Source organism: Cyprinodon tularosa, unplaced genomic scaffold (assembly GCF_016077235.1).
Source record: "Cyprinodon tularosa strain WSP-4 unplaced genomic scaffold, ASM1607723v1 ctg622, whole genome shotgun sequence".
Taxonomy (NCBI): Eukaryota; Metazoa; Chordata; class Actinopteri; order Cyprinodontiformes; family Cyprinodontidae; genus Cyprinodon; species Cyprinodon tularosa.
Window position 1 is genome coordinate 181883 of NW_024039366.1, and position 25112 is coordinate 206994.

General features: G+C 39.3%; 1 protein-coding gene across 1 annotated transcript in view; it reads left to right on the plus strand.

Annotated features, from left to right (window-relative positions):
* The window catches only part of LOC119798409 (protein TANC2-like), a 47215-nt gene extending 22378 nt beyond the window's left edge, over positions 1–24837 (plus strand). Inside the window, exons 8-27 of the mRNA XM_038307867.1 lie at positions 1646–1877; positions 1963–2135; positions 3225–3302; positions 4797–4997; positions 5089–5223; positions 5313–5509; positions 5959–6067; positions 8118–8240; positions 8318–8455; positions 8547–8645; positions 8762–8947; positions 9035–9128; positions 16413–16546; positions 16622–16745; positions 17294–17469; positions 18886–19018; positions 19382–19473; positions 20510–20644; positions 20734–20834; positions 22934–24837. Coding sequence (XP_038163795.1) covers positions 1646–1877; positions 1963–2135; positions 3225–3302; positions 4797–4997; positions 5089–5223; positions 5313–5509; positions 5959–6067; positions 8118–8240; positions 8318–8455; positions 8547–8645; positions 8762–8947; positions 9035–9128; positions 16413–16546; positions 16622–16745; positions 17294–17469; positions 18886–19018; positions 19382–19473; positions 20510–20644; positions 20734–20834; positions 22934–24695 — 4422 coding nt within the window. The 3' untranslated portion in view covers positions 24696–24837. The remainder of the gene's footprint in view (positions 1–1645; positions 1878–1962; positions 2136–3224; positions 3303–4796; positions 4998–5088; positions 5224–5312; positions 5510–5958; positions 6068–8117; positions 8241–8317; positions 8456–8546; positions 8646–8761; positions 8948–9034; positions 9129–16412; positions 16547–16621; positions 16746–17293; positions 17470–18885; positions 19019–19381; positions 19474–20509; positions 20645–20733; positions 20835–22933) is intronic.
* Positions 24838–25112: the final 275 nt, after the last annotated feature.

A 25112-nucleotide genomic window follows, 5' to 3' on the forward strand; every position in this document is an offset into this window, starting at 1 on the left:
TGCCACATCCATCTACAAGCGTGGAAATTTTAGCCAAGAACAAAAAGAGATGTGCTTAAAGGCAGAAACTCAAATTCTTTCCAGCTACCCACTGGTTTGCCTGTCGGTTTGGATTTCTGCTTAAAAGTTCTAAAAATACAGTTTATGTTTTTCAGCAAAGAACTCCTGGACTTCAACAAGTCTGATAAAAGATAAATGTCCAGTCTCTCAGGTGTAATGCTCTCACAGAACGGCTGTATTTACACTGAACTTCCCTTTAGAATTTGGGACCTAATTTTCCTGGGTTTTCAAGGTTAACTGACTGAAGAGAGCTAAACAGAAACGAACACCACTGAGCCTTCTGGGGCCCATCTGTGGAAAACACTAAAAGCCAGAACACACCGAATCTGAGTTTGGGTCTGATCCAACAGAAAACTGTGCCTTGGAGGTTGTGGCGTTTAATGCTCATTGATAGTCGATGGGGATGATCACACCCGACATGTTTTTCTGCAGGGAGCTGTGTTGGTCCGACTGAGATACACTCCAGGTATATTGAAGTCAGACTATGCTGCAATGCAGCTGCAATTTGATGGGTCTGACAGGAAGAGAGACAAGGTTACAAAATAAAACATCCCCTTTGGGGGGAAAATACAAAATCTGTTAATCGCACAGGGAATGAGTTTTTTATAGCAAGTGGGACAGAGTTGTGCAAAAACAATGAATGACACATTAAAGAAAACTTTATCCATGATAGGAGTTCAGGAGGACGGAAAACAGATAAAGAAAAAAAATTATCTCTTTGAACCTTGCAAAAAACAAAATAACTCAGATAAACTTCCCACGTAGGCACCCTCTCTCTGAGAATCACTGTCTCAGTCACATATAAACAGCCACACGGCGTTTATTGCAATGTTTCTTTTCTTTAGACATAGTTTTCATTATGTTTTCATTAGGCAAATGAACATTCTCTATCTGTTCTACTTGTTAAGTGGGGCTTTGATTTATAGAATGCGTTGGTGGTTTTTATTTTTATTTAAAGAATTTTCAATAACTTGATATTCTGTCTAAGTCAAATGTGGGAAATAGTTTTAATTTGCGTGTAGCTCAGAGACAGAAGTGAAAATAATCTGCACAGATATTCTCACCCTGACTAGACGGAACCTCTCTATATGCAGTCAGTTTGACATAGAGAAAAAAGGATAGGAGATTAAAAAGTCATACACAACCAGCGTGTTCGGGCCTTAACTGGCCTGCACATATTTATGGCCTCAGAACAGCTTCGACATGATTGATAGCAAACACGACAAACAAAGCCACATTTTCCAAGCTCAGCGCACCTGTGAAAGAATGATGAGTAATTCCTTTCAACACATCAATAAACACTTTTGGAAAGCCTTCAAAACTGAACTGGGCTTCTTACTGCAGCAAAGGGCAAGTCCAACTTATATTACACCTTATTTACTAAGTTTTTTATTTAGATGAGGACAAAGAAACAAATACCTTTGGCAATATATTAAAAGTTTTGATTTTAACTTGAGAAATTGTGAAAAGATTCAAACTGAGGGATTTATAATGTGAATGTTTCTAGGGGTATTCCATCGGTTTTTTTTAATCTGACACTTTTTAGCAAAGTCTGAACAGATGACCTCACCCATTTGTTTTGCAGGTAGTGTCTTATCACTTCTGTCAGGCTGATGACTGTCGTACTTGTCTAGTTCCTGAGTACGTCCATAACATGGCAGCCATGCTGAGTGCTGCCCCTCAATTGGCCGCCTATCGAGAACTGTTACATCGTTCACCACAGCTGCAAAGCATGCTCAATCTACGCTACTGCATTCAGGATCCGACTTCAGCCCTACAGAAAGGAATACTAGAACCCCTGGATACTCTGCACAAAGGTACAAGTGCAACATTTAAGAAAGCACTTTGAGTCTGAGCCACCTTTTGTTCTATATTTTGTGTTTTTATTTTTTTCCTTTACAGAGAGGAAAATTACCAATGATGAGGAAGAATTTATTGTACTTATTGATGGGCTTAATGAGGCTGAGTTTCACCGGCCTGATTATGGAGATACAATAGCCTCCTTTCTCTCCAAAAACATTCAGAAATTTCCTCCATGGTTGAAGGTCATTGTTACTGTCAGGACCAGTCAGCAGGTACCCATTACCCACACCCACAATCCATCAAAGCATTTCAAACATCAATCAATTTAAATATTCTTCTGTTCTTAAAGCTAGACTATAAACGTTCCTGATGTGTATTCCTGTTCCTGTTAGTGCAAAAAATCCCTCTGTACGTACTACACAGAACTGCATGTCAATTTGTTGCAAATAAATTCTAGCATTGGAATGAACTAGACAGTACAATTTCTCTAAATTTTTTAACTGCAAACATGATCTAGAAATTAGTAAATATTTCTTAAAATAAGTGCATTTACCTTTAAATTGAGTTGGTAAATAAAATGATGCCAATGGAATGAATATTTTTACTCTTAAAATAAGAAAATACATACATTACATAAGAATATATTTTATATTTTTCATATTTTAATTGGAAATCGTCTGTAAATCGTTCCATTGGCAAAGAATGCACTTATTTCAAGAAGAAATTACTTAAATAGATTTTAAAATTTTGCAGTGTTGTTTCTGTTTTTACAAACATACCAAACACCCTAAACTGTTGACGTTGCTACATAATTTTATTATTGTGCTTTACTTATCAAGGCATAACAAAAGTTATCATTGCTTTGCTTAGTTTTATTTCATTATGTGATTTAACATTAAATTAATGAATTTTTTTAACTGAATCTGAAAAAGCTTTTCTGTTTGGGTTTTAAAAGATTCAGTTTTTTAGTCATCCTTTTTAGTCTGAAGTAAATTTCTAGCATCAAATAAAAATGTAAATATAATTGCATTAATCATAATATCTTACATCTCTTTAATTTGCTTTGTTTCTTGCTTACATTCATTTTTACAGTAGTATAAAGGAATTGATCAATATTTTCTCCATCTACATGTACTTGGTCAAAAGTCCTATAATTTAAACAAATAGAGGTCTAAGGGAAAAAATACTGATTGTTTATTTAAAAGTAATAATAATACAGTTCTAGAAACAGTTTTTCACACTTAGTAATCAATTTATCTGAAGCATTTTTACAATCTAATTCCATTTCCAACACTTAAATTATTTCTGCAAATATAGTACTGACCAACATTGTTTTTTTCTGGGTTTTTTCTTTTTTTCAGGAGATTGTTCGCTCTCTACCTTTTCACCATATTTCTCTGGACCAGAAGGAGAAAAATGCCATAGACCAGGACCTGCAGGTAACCTTACCAACTGCCTCTCCAGATTTTTCCAAATTGACTTGTTTGTGTCTATGACATAAAAAAAAAACAATTGCTTCCTTAAAAAACAATCAGGATTTTCTAAATCAATTCTTTTGAATTAATTTGGAATCTTAGTCAAACTTTGATATCAAACAACGGCATCTTGAGTAGATTCAAATAACCACTTTCAGATGAATGCGGTTATTAAACTGGTTCAATTTGCATGTTTATATGAAGCTTGGAGCTCAAAGCTAATTCTGATATTTTGTATTGAAAAGGCTTCCTGGATGGGAAGCGAAATGTCTTCAGACTCGGAAATCCAACTCCAGTGGATAGTTTTTTTTTTTTTTACTTTTTTGGAATGCCTATGACCTGGATGACTGAGAAACTTCACCAGTTTGCTTTACAGGATGAAAGAAAGCCAGCACCTTTGAACCACTGAGCGGCTATACCTGAAACTGATTGCTGCCTGTTTTAATATGCTGTGCTGTCAGTTTCAAGGCACAGTAGGAGATCTAAGAGTAGTGACACTAGTGTGCATTTCAGACATTTGGGTGCTTGCTTAACATTTGTCTGGCACATGCTAAACTCTGAAGTCTACTGCCTGCTCAACTCGCACTGGACTCAACATCCTTGCAGCACACAAGCTACTGAAAATAAAGTGCAGCAGAAAAAGCTTTATATCCTGTCTGTAATGTCAGTTAGAATCAGCTTTAGGCTTGGCTCTGTCTCTAATTGATAAGCTGTATGTAAGCAAACGATGGCAACTAGCCAAGTAGGAAAAAGGCTTTTGTCATTTTCTAAATTTTTATTTCCTGAGGGCTTAATGCAAAACATAATTGATTTGCAGTAAGTAATGCCTGTACCATTTAAAGAATAATTGGAAATTATCCCTACTTTTTGGACAGATATGGACACCCATGCATACAAGCCACCATAAGAAATCTAGCAGTTATATAAATATCTATAACTATAGGCACTTCTTCTTCTGTGCTTCCGTGTTGTTCCTCTTATTTGCTGGTGGATTGATGGACACATTCCTGCATTCTGCCACCTACGTAACTTCCGCCTTCTGTATCGCCTACTGTTGATAACGAAGGATTCAGTTCAACATCTGACTGCTCATAACCAAGCCCCCACATTCTGCGTCGTGCGTCTGCCTATTCAAGAACAAAGAGAGGGATTGGCAGATAAGATTTGAGATTTACCAACACCTGCACATTTGGAGCACATTAAATAAATATTAAAGACTAACTTAAATGTTTTAAATTGCCTAAACTTTTACCATAATATTTTCAGGTTTATTTTTTCCCACTATTTTTTTTTTTATTTTGCTTTCAGATTGTTAGGCGCAGCATGAGTTGTTGAAAGAGTATCTATATATGCGACACCTTGAAAAATTAGTCTAAAAAATTTTAAAAAGGGAGAATTTTGTTGAAGGGGCAAATTATTTTACCCAGTTCTGTATGTATCTTTCTTGGTGCGTTTCAGACGTACTTGATGCACCGTATCCACAACAGTCCTGAGATTCAGAGCAACGTATCACTTGGCAATGGTCGCCTTGACAGCACAGCACTGACCAAGCTCATCAGCCACTTTAAGAGCTTGAGCAAAGGCTCTTTTCTCTACCTGAAACTCACACTTGACCTAATTGAAAGAGGTTATCTTGTTCTGAAGAGTTCCAGCTTCAAGGTAGGGTTTGGATTGTAGTAACTCTTTTTTACAAAGAAAGACATCAGAATGTAAACGGCATGAAATAATGATCAGCCATATATGGTTGCAGGTGGTTCCGGTGACTCTAGCGGAGGTGTACCTGTTGCAGCTTAACATGCGATTCCCTACACAGTCAGCTTTTCAAAGAGTGCTGCCTCTACTCAATGTGACTGTGTCTTCCCTTCACCCGCTGAGCGACCAGCAGGTATGCATTAGCTTTCACAGTGTCAAAAAATACTAAGTCTTGGTGCCGCTTTAATGAGCCTCAGTATGACTAAAGATCTGTTTTCACAGCTGTTTGAAGCGGTGAACGCAGGTTGTCTCACTGAAGAGAAAATCCAGAAGGGGGAGTTCATGCAGCGGCTAGAGCAGCTCTCTTCTTTCCTGCTACGGAGGAGTGATGGCAGCAGGGTGCTTAACCATGCCTCCTTCAGGGAGTGGCTAGTTTGGAGGGAGGAGGGACAGGATGACAGGTTTCTCTGTGACCCAAGGTATGTTGAAACAAAGCTGGAAGTGTGTTGTCTGCAAATATCAATAAATCAATGTGGTCATCTTAACAATATTACAACACATTGAGAATAAGTTGTGAGTTTTTCAATTCAGTTTATTTATAGAGTGCTAATTTACAGCACATGTCATCTCAAAAGGCAGAGAGAAAATCAACCAGATCATCCAGTCAGATTGGTTCAAAGTTTTCTATCTAAGGAAAACCAGCAGATGGCATCGACTCTTTAACTCAACAGAAATCTCCCCACTATGATGGCCTTGTCAGTATTTAACAACTGACTTTAATAGAACTTTAGTCAGAGCTTTTTGAGAGTAAAACTCATATCTGTAAAGTCCTAAAAAAATTAATTCGCTATTTGTGTTCTCTGATATTTGACCAGGTTGGTGTCAGGAAATAGTATGGCTATCTTTTTTTCTGATCCATCTTTTCTAGAAGTGGACACACCTTGCTGGCGTTCTGGCTCTGCAGACAGGAAGGAAAGCTAAGCCAACAGCAGACGCTGGAGCTGGGGCATCACATTCTGAAAGCTCATATCTACAAGGTCAGTATTTATCACTGAAGCAATTCTTTTTTAGTCCTTTCAGAGTTTGCTTTTATAACCTAACTCTGCTGCTAATCACTGCTGATGTTCTTTTATTTTACACCCACACACTACAGTATAATTCTAACGTTTAACCTAAACTCTGATAATGGAAAGTCCTTTGTCAAGCTAACGGCATGGTGACTTTTTTTTAGATGTTGTCTTTTAAAGTAAATCTTGGCCCTGAGTCTGATGAACATTAATCTCACTGAGTTAGACACAGTTCATTGCTGTTTTTGTACAAACTGTTAAAGAATGCCATGTAATTCATATCTAAAGAAGAGACGTGGACTCGGACTTAAACTGGTGCCTGAGTTGCACTGAAGATGCAGACTTAAGAATTAAATTAGGCTTAAGGCAAGAGACTTTACTCAGGAGTCAAGCTGTAAGAGTTTCATGAACAACTGTATCTCATCAAATTTATTTTTTTTTTTTATGTTTTTGACTTGTATGATGCTCACTGCACATTGGCTTGAAACTGATGTCACACCTTTCTCTCCTTGTATTTTTGCAATCTGGAATAGTAGTACTACATTACCAGTTTCAGAAGTGCAGGTTTATTGAGATTATAGGGGAGGAGTTCACTGTAATCTACTTTGGATTGATTGCTCCTTTATTGTGATTTTCTTTTTCTGTATTTACAAATAAAAAATAAATGCTAGCAAACGATGAGTCACCCTTAATGGTCAGATGATTATGAGTATAATTACATAGAAACTAGATCAGGCCATCAGTTTCAAGCATCTGCCTTCATGAGGCATCCAGGGGATACAGCAAACATCTGGAAGAAGGCGCTCACTTTATATGAGACAAAACCTACATTTTCTGTCCTACATGCAAACACTTTAGAAGACTACAGTAACAACACATATTGATGAACACACCATCTCTAGCATGAAACACCATGGTGACAGCATCATGCTGTGGAGATTCTTCTCAAGCTGAGAGCAGAAGATCTAAAGGAAAATAAAATTTAACAATTCATTAATACAGAGGAGGATGAATCCTCACAGGCACAGACAGACTGTAGAGAATTGCATGTAATTACCTAACGTTATTGTTTGGTTTTTACTCCAGTATTTGCACTTAACATGTGGTGGATGGCAAAGTATCTTTCTATGCCTTTAAAATGATATCAGATCCAGAGAAAGGCCAAAAATAAGCAAGGAAAAATTTTTAATATAATAATTATTGATTGGTCCAGCAACACTGAAGCGTCTGCATATATGTCGAGCTAATAGAGCTTAACCCTGCGTCTGTGTGCGTGTCGTTTCAACATGACCAATACAGGAGCTGTTTCTAACTGACACATTAAACTGTGTTTATAAGCGCGTCTGTCAATGCAACACATCTGCCAAAATGATCTCTGATCTTTATCATCAAATGAATCAAGAAAAATGGATCAGCCGGAAGGCAAAAGAAAGGTTTCAGCTGAGTGGGACCATTTTGAGCTTGTATTTGTTTTAATTGTCTTGTTGTGTAATGCTGGTCCTCTCAATTATCACTCAACTTATCTGAACTTAAAGGATTTTAAATTGCTGTTCTTACTATAGTTATTATTTTTAAATGAATACTAAATAAATCCTAGTTCACAAACATCCTTATTTACTTTTTCACTGGAATTTTCCCGTTATATGTTCAAATTTATGGATTGTCTAAAAATCAATCTAAAAACATATTTTTAATTTAAGATATGAAATAATACATTATAGCAAACTATGACTTAAATCCTGTTATAAGTCATCAAATCAGCATCAGTTTAACCTGTGAAAGGTACATGTAGGGATTTTAAATGTCCAGCAGGTGTCAGTATTCAGTGACACAGTATCGACACAATGTCAATCCAATTCGCCAATTGTCGAAATGTTTCATGATGCCTCATGAACCCAAAAATACTAATACTGTTTAAAATAAATGTTTTAACTTGGAAATGTAAGAATAGATAGCAGATGAATGGCACCATTACAGGAATAAAGGTCTTGTAACTCTAGCTGTACCCGCTCTCTTTCAGGGTTTGAGTAAGAAGCTTGGAGTGTCCTCCTCTGTTCTTCAGGGGCTGTGGATGTCGTACAGCACAGGAAGCCTTAGCCCTGTTCTTTCATCGCTTCGCAACCTCTACACTCCCAATATAAAGGTAGGATTAGACACAAACGGTGGCAGTTTTATGTATTGGGAGTGATGGTGTATTCCTTTTCTCCCGTTCCCATCCAGGTGAGCAGACTCCTGATTATGGCTGGAGCGGATGTGGATTACCAAACCAATGTCAGCAATGGTGCTCCCTTACTGTGTGTCCATTCTCACCTCGGCCACAAAGATGCAGTAGCACTGCTGCTGGACCATGGAGCTCACGTGATTTATTTTCTTTCTTAATTGTACCTTCTGGAATTGATGAAATGGAAAGACATTAACCAAACATGAGGACTTTCTGTCTTATATATAGGTGGATGCTAAGTCAAATGATGGTTTAACTGCCCTGGGATTTGCTGCTGCAGCCGGTCACTTGGACATTGTCACAATGCTTTGTCAACACAAGGCCAAGGTAGCTGTAGGGAAATTTCTTATTAAAAAGAGAATCAACAAAAAGAATATCTAACCTTTTTAGTTTATTTTCTAAAACTGAACCCGCCGTACGTCTCCCCCTCAATGTGCACTCAGGTTGGACATGTGGATAATTCAGGCCGGTGCATTCTGGTTCTAGCAGCCCAGCACGGTCACCTTGAGGTGCTGCGCCTCCTGTTGAAGAGCCCTGAGTGGAATTGCACTTCCTGCTGTAGAGGAATGAGCCGGAGCCAGGCCGTCCAACAGACACTGGTGGCAGCAGCCAGCATGGGGCATTCAGAGGTGAAAATCTGTGACAATAGCATGGAACATTTGTCTATTTATAATATTTATAATGAACGCAGTATACACTTTATGTCTTTTATGTAGATTGTGTCATACCTCCTGGATCTTCCAGAGGAAGATGAGAAAGAGGAGCAGAGACCTGAGATTAACTCATATGATTGTGTCTGGGGAGAGACGGGTATGAGTCACAACAAAGTTCATCTCAACACAGTTGCCACAGGTTCTAAGTAAAATACCAGGCTCCATCCATCCATCCATCCATCCATCCATCCATCCATCCATCCATTTTCAGACACGCTAAACCCCAAGTGGGGTCGCGAGGGCTGCTGTTGCTTATCTCCAGCTGTCTACGGGCGAGAGGCGGGGTCCACCCTGGACAGATCGCCAGTCCATTGCAGAAAATACCAGGCTTTACAAACGTTTTTCATGCACAGAAAAATTACGTCACGAATCAAAACTAAGCTGTGGATAACTTAGAGTTGAACAAAAATATGATTTCTATGCATGAACCTTTATATGATACCCTCACGGTGGAATCGCACTGAACATGGTGCAGCTGCTGGGGCTTTGACTGCAGAAACATGCAAGGGGAGTCCCTCTGGGTTCGCACAGAGTTGTCAGGCAAAACTCATTATCTGTACACATAAATGTACCTTTTTTGGGGCAATAGACTCATTTGCAAATTCTCAGTCATGCAGTTCATAGCAGCCATAAAACAGGTTTAAACTGGAAGGTACCTGGACTTTCAATCACACATCTGAAGAGCAATATGCTCAGATTTTGAACGGAGAAGACAGATGGTTCTAAAGAGGCGTGAAGGAAGCCATGTTTGTGAAAAGAGAAAAAACATCACTGAACAGAGGGGGAGGGTTGTGGTTGTGAAAAGAGAAAAAACATCACTGAACAGAGGGGGAGGGTTGTGGTTTTTCAGTTTTCAATTACACAAATACTTTGCTGCCAACCTATCTTAGTCAGGTTAGGGCCACTGAAAAAGAGCCATGAAAAGCAGTGTTTGTTGTTTGCTGCAAGCTGTGAAGGGGATAAAGAAGACTCATGTGGAAGAGGGTGCTACAGATGAGGCCACAGAGGGGTTCTCTGTTCTACATGCAAAACATAACATGTGGCAGAAAACTAAGAGAGCACATTATCTCAGACTCCTCCTCCCCACCATGTGACAAGATGTGCAGATTTTATTTTTCAGCAAAAAGAATTTAGGTCTGAAATCATCATATTGATCATGCAGCGTAATCTCTAAAGAAAACTTGTTAGAAGTTGTAAAAAAATGGAAATCTATTGCTCTAAATGCACATCATAGCTTTGATGTTATGATTTAAAGCAAAAAATTACTAATGTAATAGAACAGACCAGTTTCCATTTAGAATCCGTGGAAAGGCTGCAGTTTAGAAATTCTGTATCCCATCTGACTCCTCTTGAGCTTTTTAGCAAAAAAGAAAACTATTTTCTAAAGCAGTCTTGGATTTTGCAACGCTGATAGTCATTCCCCAAATATAGACGTACATGCAGTGAAAGGTGGTGCTCTAAAGTAACAACTCAGGAGGGTAAATAAGACTTTTCAAATTCCCTTTGTAAAAAAGGATTCCATGTAGGGCTGCAACTAATGATTATTTTGCACGTTGATTAATCTTCCAATAATTTTTTGATTAATAATCAGATAGCCAAATGTTCCTTGAAGAAGATTTTTTACTAAATTAAACCAGGTGAAACTTAAGATTTTCTGGATAGAGGATTTTGACAAATGAAAAAAACCTAAACCTTAAACCTAAATGCTAATATATATTTGTACAATCTATAAGGGCTGGGTAAAAAATTGATTTAATCGATTTCGGATCGATTCCTGTTCATTTTTGCAAAATCAATGTCTAGGGAATGAGATTATTTGATTATTTTTATAGTGAGGCGTGACGTTCACATTCAAATGAGCAGGAAAGATGCACTCAAGAGGACTTCAAGCCAGACAGCTGCAAATATAGCAAATAGGTTGACTGAAGACATTAACAAATGGGGGCTGACCAGAAAACACCCTGTAGTTGTTAAAATGCTGCAGTTCAGGCAGCTCACACATCTGCTGTGTCCCCTCTGTGTCACGTCTGCTCGCTCGAGTGAGGCTTCACGTTTTCACTTTTCACAAATAAGTTTGTTCTTTTGAGACAGTTTTGCTCACATCTCAAGTTTAAACTGTCTGATTTACAAGTTTGCACTTGGTGTTTAATATGACAGGAAAAAATACAGCATTTTGAAAAACAGTTGAAACACTTTCATTATTGTAAAAACAGATCGAATCAAAATTAATTGATTTAGAAATGTATTAATCAAAATTGAATTGATTCAGGACTTTGGCAAAAATACCCAGCCCTATAATCTATGTATAATTACTTCTCTAAGTTTGTTGCTCTTTCAGCTAAAGTCATTTTGTAGACTCTCTATATTGCAGTTAACTAAATTGGTTGACGATTATTTCATTAATCGATTAATCCAATTGTTTCAGCCCTAAATCAATGTCTTACTTTACGGTTATACATTACTTATTTTGCTACGTCTCTTGGAACCCCAATAAAACAGTTTTTTGTTGTAATGAAATTTTGACCGTGAATATCTTTACCAGGCAATGTGAAAGTAAACATTGACAGTTAAGGGCTGGTTATCTTCCTGCAGCAGTGTGTCGCAGTGAGCATGTCGCAGGTATGACAGACATTTTTGCTTTATACTCAATATTAAAGTTTGGTCTGCGCTGTTTATTCCATGCCACAACTCAAAAGGGGAAAATCACGAACTAGCTGTGGGTCTAAATACGACCAAGGCAGTGAAAACGATTGTCCAACAGCGGAGGGACATGAGGGTGAGGAAGAGCGGGGATCCAGGTGGAAAAACGGTCCCACCGTTCTCGCGCACCTCGCTCTTCTAGCTGGTCCAATTTCACGAGTCGTTTTGGTGGGCGGGAACGTGTCTGTGTTCACCGCGCCATCTACGCAGACGACCTAGTTTCAAAGTATAAATCAGCCTTTAGACCCATTTTGTAAATGTAAATTCCTTTATTGTCACGCATTGTGGAAATTCACTCTCCATTTAACCCCCCCCCTTGATGAGCAGTGGGCTGCCATTGTGCAGCGCCAGGGGGAGCAGTGTGAGGTTAAGGGTCTTTGCTCAGGAACCCAGAGTGCAGGCTGGGGGGTTGAACCGGGTACTTGCAACCTTCTCAGAGCATAAGCACACTGCTCTAACCACTAGGCCATCACTCCCAAACTTTAGTCACGTGGTTGCAGACAAATGATGGGAAAGTATATATTTGAATGAATAGGACCACATTATGTTGCTAATATACACATTGGAGGGAGAGGATGTGTCTGAACAAAACCCTGTCATCAGAATATAGACGCATTAACCTCAGATCATGGTGGACCTGTGGTATAGAAGGATTTTTGTTTTGCATTCAGATTTAAAGGGCTTTTCACATTTTTATAATTTCATTCATTCTTTACTGAGCTGAATTCAGCAGCGTTCCCTGGTTCCCCGTGAAACAAATTAACATTTCACTGAGAAGTTAGTAAACTTTGTGGAGTAGATACTGCCATCTTGGTGGACATTTTACAAAATTGGAATTTGCTTTAGACTTGAGTTGCATTTAGCAGCCATGAAGGGCATCAGTGTCAGTAAAGTCTTTAACTTTAAAAACTATTCTAATTTTTATTGCAAAAAAAGGGGAAGAGACATGAGAGCATCAAAGCTGCGTCAGCCTTATTGCAACCAGAAATGTTCTTACGTTTTTACTTTTTTTCCTTCATTTTATTGTGTTATCCAATGTTGGTGGGCCTGACCAATTACCATTCTATGTTTAAAGTGACAATTTTTTTTTTTTTTTTTACTTCTGATGTTAAGCTTAAAGTTCAGCAGTTATCGTTTCCATATGATCTGCCATTTCACTAACTGAACAGGTACCCAATTAGGGCTATGCAATTGATGGCATTGGCAATATAGTAGCAATTTAGGAAAATGCAGGTGTCAAATTGCAGAGTTACTCAATTTTTTAATCGCTATACATTAAACAAGATTAAAACTGTCTTAGAACGGGACAGATGGACCCAGTATTCAAGGTAAGACGGTCAGTAGGAAAGTTCAAAGCGTTTTAAATAACAACAAGACTTCTGCGACACAGGAGTCTGAACAAGCAGGCTCTCAGGGTCATGAAAAAAACCTGAAACCGTGGGGTAGAACATCAACATGCTTATGCTTGGTAAAAAGTAATGATGATTAATGAGGCATCTTGAAGCCTTTGGACTCATTGCCAACCTGTATTGATCCTGCATTGATACTGTCTGACAGAATACTGACACCTGCTGGACATTTAAAGACACTACAGGCAGCTTATTTGACAAACAGAATCAGAATCAAGTTTATTGCCAAGTAGGTGTGCACTTACAAGAAATTTGACTTGGTGTTGTTGGTGCAGACAAAAAACAAAATAAGATAGAATATATATATATATATATATATATATATATATATATATATATATATATATATATATATATATATATATATATATATATATACACAGGTGCTGGTCATAAAATTAGAATATCATGAAAAAGTAGATTGATTTCAGTAATTCCATTTAAAAAGTGACACTTGTATATTATATTCATACATTACATACAAACTCATATATTTCAGATGTTTATTTTGTTTAATTTTGATGATTACAAATGACAACAAATGAAAATCTCAAATTCATCATATCAGAAAATTAGAATATTACTGAAGACCAATAAAAACAAAGGATTTATAGAAATGTTGGCCAACTGAAAAGTATGAACATGAAAAGTATGAGCATGTACAGCACTCAGTATTTAGTTGGGCCTCCTTTGGCCTGTATTACTGCAGCAATGCGGCGTGGCATGGAGTCGATCAGTCTGTGGCACTGCTCAGGTGTTATGATAGCCCAGGTTGCTCTAATAGTGGCTTTTAGCTCTTCTGAATTGTTGGGTCTGGTGTATTGCATCTTCTTCTTCACAATACCCCATAGATTTTCTATGGGGTTAAGGTCAGGAGAGTTTGCTGGCCAATTAAGAACAGGGATACCATGGTCCTTCAACCAGGTACTGGTAGCTTTGGCACTGTGTGCAGGTGCCAAGTCCTGTTGGAAAATGAAATCTGCATCTCCAAAAAGTTGGTCAGCTGCAGGAAGCATGAAGTGCTCTAAAACTTCCTGGTATGTGGCTGCGTTGACCCTGGACCTCAGAAAACACAATGGACCAACACCAGCAGATGACATGGCACCCCAAACCATCACTGACTGTGGAAACTTTACACTGGACTTCAAGCAACGTGGATGAAGTGCCTCTCTTCTTTTCCTCCAGACTCTGGGACCTTGATTTCCAAAGGAAATGCAAAATTTACTTTCATCAGAGAACATGACTTTGGACCACTCACCAGCAGTCCAGTCCTGTTTCTCTTTAGCCCAGGCAAGACGCTTCTGACGCTGTCTGTGGTTCAAGAGTGGCTTGACACAAGGAATGCGACAGCAGAAACCCATGTCTTTCATACGTCTGTGTGTGGTGGTTCTTGAAGCACTCACTCCAGCTGCAGTCCACTCTTTGTGAATCTCCCCCACATTTTTGAATGGGTTTTGTTTCACAATCCTCTCCAGGGTGCGGTTATCTCTCTTGCTTGTACACTTTTTTCGACCACATCTTTTCCTTCCCTTCGCCTCTCTATTAATGTGCTTGGACACTGAGCTCTGTGAACAGCCAGCCTCTTTAGCGATGACCTTTTGTGTCTTGCCCTCCTTGTGCAAGGTGTCGATGGTCGTCTTTTGGACAACTGTCAAGTCAGCAGTCTTCCCCATGATTGTGTAGCCTATAGAACTAGACTGAAAGACCATTTAAAGGCTTTTGCAGGTGGTTTGAGTTAATTAGCTGATTAGAGTGTGGCACCAGGGGCCATCAATTTTGAACCTTTTCACAATATTCTAATTTTCTGATATGATGAATTTGAGATTTTCATTTGTTGTCATTTGTAATCATCAAAATTAAACGAAATAAACATCTGAAATATATGAGTTTGTATGTAATGTATGAATATAATATACAAGTTTCACTTTTTAAATGGAATTACTGAAATCAATCTACTTTTTCATGATATTCTAATTTTATGACCAGCACCTGTATATACACACACAAGCTATATACACACAGTAGACTGTGCGTTAATGTAACGCAGAAATCCTAAACTTTATTGATTTGATGCCAGAGCGCAATGATATCACTTAAGTTATTGTGGGTTATGTTGTATCATTTCATATGTATTTTTAAATTGAAAACATCTTAGATATTTTTAGATGCAACCAATAAATAATGTAAACATATATAAACACATGAAAATTTAGGGGAAAATCTAAATGAGGATGCTCGTGGACTTTAAATCATGTTTTTTAAAACAATAAGTACAGTTAAAAAACAAAAGTAAATGGACTAAATTTGAAATTAACTTCAATTCAGAAAAGTTGAGACTGAGAGGAAAAGGATGACACAACGAAAAAAATCGGCTGAAACTTTTCCTACTCCTTTTAGGCTGCTCCAATATTCTTGATAATTTGAATGATAAACCGCAAAAGATGATACATTTTTTTTAGCAGATGCATCATGTTGACAGATACTTTTAAACACAGTTTAGTGAGTCAGTCAGTTAGAAACTCCTGTATCAGTCAAATGACTTTCTTTAATTAACCAGCGCACCGATGCAGTAATTTGCTCTATGGGCTCCATGCATGCACTGATGCATCAGTGTTGCTGGCCCCATCACTAGTAAAAAAGACTGTCACAGAAAAATCTAAATATTGTTTGAAAATAATCACAATTAAGATTTTTGGCAAAATCGTTCAGCCCTACAGCTGGCGATAAAATCTGAAAGAATGGAACCTAATGGAAGAGAAACAGGATGTGGCGACTCTTTATCTGGAAAACAGATGTTGGAGATCGGCCTGTTTTTCAGTGTAGTCCTGTTTCTCTGAATTTGGGCTGGCTGGATGTGCTCTTTTTCATCCTCTGACATGGGAGCTGGTTCTGCTGGAGGTTTCTTCCTGTTAAAACTGAGTTTTTCCTCTGCACTGTCGCTACAAGCATGCTTACTGTGAGGGATTCCCTCGAGTCAATGAGTCGATCTAATGAAGTGGTTTTTGTTAGATGGAAAACCTTTATTCAATCTAACTTTATGATCTGGTTCGAACTGTAAAGTGCCTTGAGATGACTTGTGTTGTGAATTGGCGCTATAGAAATAAACTGAATTGAATTGAATAGATGTGAGTTAAATTAGTAGATTTTACTGAATGGCTGTTCGTTTTTAGCTATTGTAATCTTTCAGGACGATTAAGACTCCAGCTCAGACCTTAGTTTCTTATAGCTGCTCAGTGTGGCTGTTGATTGTGTGGTTGCTGTGTGTGTTTTAGCTCTGACTGCTGCAGCAGGACATGGACAGCTTCCTGTTTGCAGGCTTCTGCTGGATCAAGGAGCTGCTGCTGAGCAAAGCAACAGACAGGGCGTCACTCCGCTCTTCAGCGCCGTGAGAAACGGCCACTGCCAGGTAAAAAGCAATCAGAGCATACAACTGGGTTTAATGCTGCAGGGTCTCAGGGTCTCTGCCTCTACTTGGTTACAGGTGGCGCAGCTGTTGCTGAACCACGGCGTTGAAATTAATCTGGTTGACCTGCATGGTCGAACAGCTCTGATGACGGCAGCCTCAGAAGGACACATCACCTCCGCAAAGCTTCTATTGGATCATGGTAACATGCCTCTTGGGCCTTCTTATATTTTTCATAATTATAATTAAAAAGACGAGCATGACATCCGTCTAGATTTAGACCACTATATTATTCACACCAAAGGCAATTAGTTTGAACAGTGCATGAGACAAATAAGAAATAATATTAGTAGTTTAGGGACCGGTTTGGGATTCAGCCATTGATTTTGGACACAACAATAGTTTTAGCTGCATTGGAAGCGTTTGATCAAAGGATGCCAAAGTACAAATCCAGATCTAAATCCAATTCAGAATCTGTTCCAAGACTTGAAAAAATTATATTTAGTGATGTTATGCATCCACTCTGATTAAGCCCAAGTTACTCTATAGGCAATGAAAAAAGAAAAAGAATACACCTGGGTTTTAAAAGAAAGTGAGTCTGAGGAGCTGAATGAAAATGCAGGTTGTTTCATTTACATCCTCTGTACTGTTATACTCTACTTCCTGTTAGGCTGTCCTTTAGAATCTCTTTAAAATGTTTAAAAAAGTGAAATACGTTGATCAAGATTATTCTTCTTTCTCTGTTTCCAGGAGCCTCTCTGGACCAGACTGACAAAGAAGGCTTGACGGCACTAAGCTGGGCGTGCCTTAAAGGCCAGTTTTCATTGGTCAGAGAGCTGGTGCAGAGAGGGGCAGCCGTCAACCATGCTGACCGCAGTAGTCGCACTCCTCTGGACCTGGCTGCATTTCGTGGGGATCCTGACGTGGTTAGTTACAGATAGAGATGCTTTTCCAAATGAAGCTGTCCTTGTTGCTGTCTCTATCCGGGAGAATTGATGGAAGAAAAAACAAATGCTCGAATACTCAGTGAGAGCTACTGAGAGTTTAACGGATAATATTTGGGCTCAGATCAATTCATCTAAAAAATTTGATTACTTTATTTCCTAAATTCAATTCAGTTTATTTATATATCACCAATTCACCACACGTCATCTAAAGGCACTTTGTACAGATTCATCCAGTCAGATTGGCTCAAAGCTTTCTATCTAAGGAAAACCAGTTCATTGCATCAACCCATTTACTCAAAAGCAATCCCTCACACCAAGCATACTTGTACCAACAGTAGGGAGGAAAACTCTTTGAACAGCAGAAACAGTTTGAGTGGCCATTCACCAAGACTGACTGGGGTTCAAGGAGATAGAAGCAGACGTACAAAAAAAGAGAGATCTCCAGCATCTATAAACAAAGGTGTTGATGGCAGCAGATATTTCTCTCCAGGATGGAGTCACAGCCAAACAGGAATAGACCAAATGAAGCTACTATGAGAAAAAGCAGATAGAGCAGAACGTTAGAGATGATTAAAAGAGGTCCCTATGTCCTCCAGCAGTCTAAACCTATAGCAGCATAACTAAAGAGATAGCTCAGGATACCCTGAGCCACTCTAACTACTAAAAATGTATGATTCAGGTTCTGACACAGATGAAAGCGTTCAAATATCAAGCCAGAGTTTTTACAGAATAATGTATTGAAAGATAAGAGAAAACCTGAGCCACTTTAACTAGAAGCTTTATCAAAAAGGAAAGTTTTAAGCCTAGCCTTAAAAGTAGACAGGGTGTCTGCCTCACGGACTAAAACTGGTAGTTGGTTCCACAGGAGAGGAGCCTGAGAACTAAAAGATCTGCCTCCCATTCTACTTTTAGAAATTCTAGGAACCACTAGTAAACCTGCAGATTGAGAACGAAGTGCTCTGTTAGGAACATAAGGAACAATCAGATCTCTGATATGAGATGGAGCTTGGCCATTTAAGGCTTTATATGTGAGAAGGAGGATTTTAAATTTTATTCTGGATTTAACAGGAAGCCAATGAAGAGAAGCCAGGATAGGAGAGATATGATCTCTCTTTTTCATTTTCATCAGAACTCTGGCTGCAGCATTTTGGATCAGCTGAAGGCTTTTAACTACAGTTTGTGGACTTCCTGATAGTAAAGAATTACAATAGTCCAGCCTTGAAGTAAAAATGCATGGACTAGTTTCTCAGCATCACCCCTGGACAGGAGATTTCTCATTTTTGCAATATTCCTCAGATGAAAGAAGGAAATTATAGAAATCTCTTTGATATGACATTGAAATGACAGGTCCTGATCAAAAATGACACCAATTTTTTTTTCGACATTATGCTGTAGGTGCAGTATCTAGTTGATCATGGAGCGTTGGTGGAACACATGGACTGCAGCGGGATGCGCCCTCTGGACCGAGCCGTAGGCTGCAAAAACACTTCAGCAGTCATTGCTCTTCTCAAGAAGGGAGCCAAGATCGGTAGGATTATGATTCAGCGTGTTTGACCCAGTTTCCCTTTTATCTTTTATATCTAAAGTAAACTGCAGTTGCCACAGTTGCACAACATTAGGTTTCATCATCAGGATGTTTCTTCACTAACTGTTAAAAAGTTTTTGAAAACCATGTATCATTTTTCTTCCACTTCACAGTTTTGCCAAAGTTGGTGCAAATGTTTGTGGTAAATGTATAAAAATACCTGTAAAATATTTAAAACATTTGTGGCAAAGGATTCTAGGGATATTTTTTTAACATGGCATCATGTCCACATGTTTCTTCTATCCATTCATTTGCAAGCCAAATATACTGTAACCTTTAGAAAATTAAATAATAATGTCTCTCTAGGACCTGCAACCTGGGCCATGGCCACTTCCAAGCCCGACATTTTAATGGTGTTGCTCAGTAAAAGGATCCAGGAAGGAGACAAGCTGTACAAGGTAATTCCCGCCATCAGTATCCTGCTGAATGACTTTCACACAGGGTTCCCACGGGTCCTTAAAAAATCTTAAAAGGCATTGAATTCTTCAAAATAAAACTAAGGCCTTAATTGGTAATAAAATGTCTTAAATCAGTCTTTCGTAGGTCTTAAATTTCAAAACATCATAAATAGGATTATTTTTATTACGATTTATTTTTGTAATCTAAATAAAACGTTCAAATTGACAATATTTATTTATTTTTTTATAAAAAAAAAAAAAAAACGGCTCGCCATTATTGGTTCCGTCCCGATAGCGGAACCAATAAAAGCGTTGTTGCGGCCAGGACATTTGGGAGATGCGCCATTAACTTTTTGTCTGGAAAATAAGAGAAAATAATATAAAATAATAATAGTAAATGTAACCAAAATTGTCTCAAGCCAAGAGTTTTCTCCATGGCTAAAACCAGAGAACATACATGAGGCTCAGTGGATTTTGTGCAAGAAGTCATTCAAGCTCAGAACGATGGGAATGAAGGCAGTGGAGTCGCACATGCGAAACGCGAAACACAAAGCATCAAAATGGAGTTACAGAGAAACAGCCGGTATTTCTCAGTTTTGTTCCACCCTTGTCTCTGCAACGCCTCCACTTATCACCATCAAACATACTAAGAAAACCATACAAAGAAAAATAGCTGCTAAAAAGACTTAGCACTGGTTATGTTGGGGCTTTAAAACTGATTTGTTTTGTTCCCTGCTAAAACAAAGTTTGTGAATTCAGTTAAATAATTGTTAAAATATATCTGTCATTTGTGTGTTTTTAGCTTTCTTCCTGTATGGGAAGCTTTTCAAAATTTGAAACATTAGTGCAGTGGTTTATGTTAAAATAAACCTTTGAGTTAAGTTGTTGCTAGAGGGTTTTTCTTGTGTTTCTGGTGAATTTGGTCTTACTTTTTATTTCAAGTGGCATTAAAAAGTCTTGAATTTAACTTGCCTTATGCTGTAGGAACCCCATTCACAGCAACTGATATTTGGAATTAATTTGTGTCTTTTCATAGGAAGGAAATTTAAGAGAAGCTGCTCAGTCCTATCAGTCAGCCCTGCAGAAGTTTCCAGGAGATGAGCTAAAGACTTTCAAACAGCTTAAAGTGTGCGTGCTGCTCAATCTATCCCGCTGCTGTCGCAAAATGAACGTGAGTCTTTTATCTCCAGCAAAACTAAAAGCTTTCTTTTTAATGAATCAATGCTTGTATTTCATTGCTATATTGTGTTTATGTGGCAGGATTTCGGCCGTGCTGAAGAGTTAGCTACAAAAGCTCTGGAGCTGAAATCCAAATCCTATGAAGCACTTTACGCCCGAGCCAGAGCTAAACGAAGCCGCAGGTACCGGTTCCTTTATTTCTAGTTCACTCAAATTATTGCTCATTGTATTATTTAATTAGCAAAATATTTTATAAGCAATTAGAGTATGCAAATATGTTTTGTGTTTTTCTTTTATTAACTTTTTGTCATTTTAGCTTCTGAATGAGTGTGACTGCTTTTCAGGTCAAATTAAAGGTACATTTTGACCGATTTAAAGCAATTAATTCTTGATAAAATCCACCTGATGCACCGTACTGATATAAATCTTTCTGCGTATCCATGGAAAATGAAATAAAATTGGTGAAACTCACAGCTAAAGAATACACCTAGAGTAGGTTACTGCCAAGTGTTTTTGCTTTGCTGTTTACCAATTTTGATTTTTTTGTTTCTCATAGTCTTAATAGTAGTACGTATCATTAATTCAAATTAGTCACTTTAATTGGTTAATATAATTAGAACTTTAATTACTCAAGTAGCTTAACATTTTTTTGACCATTAAAAAAGGTTTGAATTATAGTGAGCAAAACCCAGCAATACATGTTCTGCTTCTTACGTGTGGTTGTAAACATTCTTGATGGAGTTCTTTCACATCTGAAAAATCCATCCATCCTTCATCCATCCATCCATCCTTCATCCATCCATCCATCCTTCATCCATCCATCCTTCCATCCATCCATCCATCCTTCATCCATCCATCCATCCTTCATCCATCCATCCATCCTTCCATCCATCCATCCATCCTTCATCCATCCATCCTTCCATCCATCCATCATCTTTTGTGTATTCCATCAGGGGCCGGTGCTTAGCTCCTGCAGTCTGTAGGGGGGGAGGTGAGGTCACCCTAGACAGGTCGCCAGTCAGATGCAGGGCAACACAGAGACACACAAAGTCACACAGCCATGCACACACACACACACACATGTGAGGACAATTTAGTGAACCCAAGTAACCTAATGCTACGTTCAGACTGCAAGCAGCAGGATCAGCTAGTTTACATGCAAAGTAAATGGTTGACGTGCATCAAGGTGCGGCAAAAGGTCCTGCAGCGCGTCTAGAGCAGCATGAGCTCCTGAGCATCCGAGATGCGTGATGCGCTTCAGAAGCAGCAGCTGCTGGAGAAAAAATTCAACCAATCAGAGTAGTTGATCTGGGAGCTGGCATGGAGACAGACACAGCATTGCTGATGTAGAGCACTATGATTACTCCTCTAAAACGGTTTACTAGCACCTAAATTAATCTAAAATGTCGAAACCTGCCAGAATAATATGTTTGCTTTCATTATCCTGGTGCCTACAGTTTGGATTACGTACATTAAAAAAACACCTTCTAGCCGCCGCGAACAGTAGCAGAAAATGGCAAAGAGGTGACTGCGCCAGAGCTGCTGTTGAACGGGCCTCCTAGTGACAGTACCGCCGGTGCACGGGGGTTTGAGTGGCTCCAACAGACAAGTAATATTTGAAGGCAGGATGGTAAATCTGGATGAACTGAAGTTTTTAGGTGGACTTTCTCACTTAAAGACGTATTAAAACTACTTTTTTACTACTGATCACAGCAAAAATAGCTGCCATTGTTACAGACAAAGAAAAGATAGGGTAGCTCCACCCAACGCGCATCAGATCCACTTTTCGATCTTGTAGCTAGAGCAGCAGAGATGCTTCAGCGGTGCGTCAGCACTAAACCTGTTCAAGCATCAAAAATGAAGCAACACGCGCGAGTTTGCTGCTTCTGCTGTGTGCGGTCTGAACGTAGCATAACAGTCTTGTTTTTGGAGGAAGTCAGCTGGAATAACCGGGGAGAACCCGTATGTGCACAGGGAGAACGTGCAAACTCCATGCAGAAAGACCCCAGGCTGGGAATCGAACCCCAAACCTTCTTGCTGCAAAGCAACAGAGCTACAACATGCCCCACTGTGCAGCCTCATCTGAAAAATCTTTATATCTGTTACCTGGTTCTATTATTGTCCCACTTTTAAGTGGCACAATAGGAAAGGAGATAAAACCTAAATGAATTTAAGATGAAATTACTTCATTTTCTGTAGAAAGAATTAGATTTTAGAGTTGAATACATTTTTTTTTCTGTCTCTTAAAACCTGTTTAAACTATCATGTTTTGAATTTTCAGACAATTCCATGCGGCATTGGAGGACCTGATTGAGGCCAGCCGTCTGTGTCCTTCCAACAGGGAAATTCAGCGACTGTTGTCCAGAGTGAAAGAAGAGTGTCGGCAAGTTGCACAGCAACACGACCTTCCTTCCTCTATTCAACACCAGGTGGCGATATCCATCAGCGAAGCGCAGTGCCGGGATTCAGACCGTCTGCAGGTGCAGGACAAGGAAAGCTTTAACCCACAAGATAAGAAAGAGGAAGAGGAAAAAGATGAAGATTACAAGGGAGATAAAGACTGTTCCTTCCTACATGCTGCTAAAGCACTTCAAAGTCCAGAAACCCACGGCTGCTCCAGAGAGAAATCACCATCTTCTCTGTCCCCTACTCACATGCATCAGCACCTTTCTAGTCCCACCCATTCAACAAACCTCTCCCATCCCAGTCAGTCTTTGCCTCCTCCTTCTTCCCTCTCCTATGCCCACATTGATTTCCCATCATCCCCAATGCAGCATCCACACAGAGCCGGCATAATGTCTGAAAGTAGAGGTCAGTACACCTTTCAAAACGTCTCAGGCCTGAGCCCAGAAGGTCCGAATGAGGGTGCACAGCAGAACTATCCTGTGTCCAATAAGAGATCCCTACCGAAGCACAGTCGTCCCCAAGGCCAGTGGCTCCACAACACCAAGGCTGAGGGGAGCTTAAGCACTCAGCTTAGCTCCTCGGCTCCTTCCGGTATTGTTTTGGATAGTTCTGCTTACTCCCATCTTGCCCATCTTCCTGAAGAGTTAGAAGAATTGGGAAAAGGCTTTTATGCGAGCCCGTTCAATGCCAATCCACAAGTTCGAGGCGGCGTTGGAGATTTGTATGCTTTAGATAACGCAGATGTTGAACCTGTTTGCCAAACCAGAGCAACCCCCACATATGGCCAAGGTACAGAAGTTGGAGTAAATAGTTTTAGTCAGTCCCGACAACTCAGCCGCAACCAGTCCAAAGCAGCTTACTACCCAATGGAAGTTACTGAGGCTGGGATGGGGCATAAATCATTCAAAGACTTTCACTACCACCAGGGTGGACTTTGTCGCCCTCTCAGTGCCCACCCTACCTCCTGTGCTCCTCCTAGGTCTCTGGTCCACTCCCATAGTGTGAATGTGCGTTTTTCTTCTAGCAATGGAAGTCTTGCCAGTGGGATGCACCCTAATCAAGGCCAAAGTTTTCGAACCTCCTCCTCTGCCCAGCAAATGGATCTACCTCCAAAATCCAAAGGTGTTTATGATGATACTCATGAGCTCCTTCCCGATTCCTCTCCTGAGTCAGAAGAACTCTTAACCAGAAACATGATTTTCATGGGAGTAACAGACAAGAGAGTCCGAGCGCAACAGCAGGTTCCTTCAAGTTCAGCATCTTGCATCAACCCCTCTCGTTCCTGGGTTGTTTCTTCAGTTGACATGGTTGTTACCTCACCAACTAAAAGCCCTGCCGACCACAAGGCTCTGACTCCAGAAACACCATCATGTATTGCCTATTTCAACCGGAGCAACAACAACGCACACAACCTGCGCCACGAAAACCAAATGGACTTCTATAAAGGAGTTCCTCAAAGCAGCCGATGGCGGGAAGTTTCAGGACGCGTAAAAGGTCAGCAACCTTCCTATGTTGACGTGAAGGTCGCCCGAACAATGCCGGTTGTCCAAAGCTGCCCCGACAGGTTGACAGAAAGGACGACTGTACCTTCCTCCCCGGTCAAACCAAAAAGACCCTTTATAGAGTCCAATGTCTAATAAGGAACATAAACATTAAACAGGCGAAGAGGAATTTATCTACCAGTTTATTCCAAGAGATCCCAGCTGTCTCTTATGGTGCTCAATCAGATTTCTGTTGCACTTAACTGGAAGGGACTATTTATTTTATTTGGAGACACAAGTAAAAACAAAACAAATTATTTCTACATTAAAGTCTTCATGCAGTATCAATCTCAACTGATCGCCAGAGAGGGCTCTCATTTATCCTGGCTATGAATTTAATCAACAACAGCGTTGTTATTTTTAGCCAGACAGAGACTGTTTACTGTGAAAAGAAGACTAATATAAAAGAAAAAACTATTTTACATCTTTATGCATCAAAAGCACAAGATGGAGAACAATTATGTGAAATGGAAACAATTGCAAAAAAACCAACATATCCTTCTTTCTTTCCTT